The sequence below is a fragment of the Oryzias melastigma genome, unplaced genomic scaffold (genome assembly GCF_002922805.2).
Source record: "Oryzias melastigma strain HK-1 unplaced genomic scaffold, ASM292280v2 sc07159, whole genome shotgun sequence".
Classification (NCBI taxonomy): Eukaryota; Metazoa; Chordata; class Actinopteri; order Beloniformes; family Adrianichthyidae; genus Oryzias; species Oryzias melastigma.
Genome location: NW_023423721.1, coordinates 1 through 1,213, shown reverse-complemented (window position 1 = coordinate 1,213; position 1,213 = coordinate 1). Strand labels below are relative to the sequence as shown.

The 1,213-nt window shown below is 42.6% G+C and overlaps 1 protein-coding gene across 1 annotated transcript; it reads right to left on the bottom strand.

Annotated features, from left to right (window-relative positions):
* Nucleotides 1-115: 115 nt before the first annotated feature.
* LOC118598596 (cytochrome P450 2J6-like) lies at nt 116-840 on the bottom strand. Its single transcript, XM_036211347.1, has 2 exons — nt 602-840; nt 116-506 (listed from the first exon to the last, which is right to left on the bottom strand). Exons 1-2 carry the CDS (start codon nt 803-805, stop codon nt 276-278), a joined length of 435 nt encoding a protein of 144 aa, XP_036067240.1. The 5' UTR covers nt 806-840; the 3' UTR covers nt 116-275.
* Nucleotides 841-1,213: the final 373 nt, after the last annotated feature.

Genomic DNA, 1,213 nt, shown 5'->3' with positions numbered 1-1,213 from the left:
CTACTTTAAGTAAATCGGTTTCACACTAGCATTATCGCAGGTAATAACTTTTCTAGTTCCATTCACCTGTGAAGCCTTCTGATTGGTCAGTATGACCTTTTTACCTGGAAGAGCTTTCAAAGCCTTTAGAAAAGTCCTGATATACTAAAAAATTCTATTTTATTTTTACATTATGTTTATGAATTAGTTTGTCCCAAAAATCTAAATCAGATGTGGCACACACCCACTTGTAGAAAATGGTCTGTTATGTCTGTTATTTTTATGCTTTCATGTTTTTAACGTGTAAATCCTAACATGTATGTTTGACCTAATCTGCAGGAACAGGTGATGTTCTGCAGCTCACCGAGCCCTTTAGCGATCTCGTCCTGCAGAGGGAGGTGTGGGCGGTCTATCACGCTGTCCCCCTTTGTTACCAGAGCTTCTTTCAAAGCTTTGTATCCATTTAACACCACGATCCACTGCTGGCCGAACCGCAGGCTGTACAGATCTCCGTATTCTGCTGCCAACTGGAGAACATTTTTGGGAATGAAAAGAAAACAGGACTCCATCCAACGTTCACAGATCAGAGAAAATGCAGAACAATCGATCTTTTCATCGGTACCTTTATAAAGCTCTCGTGGGGCCGGTTCAGGTCCACGGTGAATATGTTTCCTACAATGGGAAGAGCTGCAGGTCCTGGAGGGAAGCCGACAGGTCGACGGTTTTTAATGTAATCCGCAGTGATGATGAAAACTGAGATGAAAAGCAGCAAACTTTTCAAATCCCACTCAAGCAACAGTCCAACTGTGGAGGAAAACAAATCCATGATTTTCAGAAACACGTTTCCACCGTGAGCCAATGCTACAGTGTTCCTGTAAAACAAACAGTCATTTGCTGTGTTAAAGGTAATCACTTCGGTTCTGTCACTGAGTAACTAGTAATGCTGCAACGTGACCCCAATAATCGTAAAGCAAACAAACCCGCTTCAGATTAGCCCGATCTGCGATGAAAAGACAGACGCCGGCTCTCGTCTGATTGGTCTTTTTCTTCTTCATCTTCAGAATCCTCCGATCAATAATCTGTCATATTTCAGACAGTACCAGATAGCATTGACTGTACAGAGAACTGGAATACCCAATAGTAAGACTCCAACCAAATGAAGTCCATTCAGTTGCCATTTTTTCACAATACGGACGCCGCCATGTTGGAACCAGACGTCGTCAGAGATCAGTCC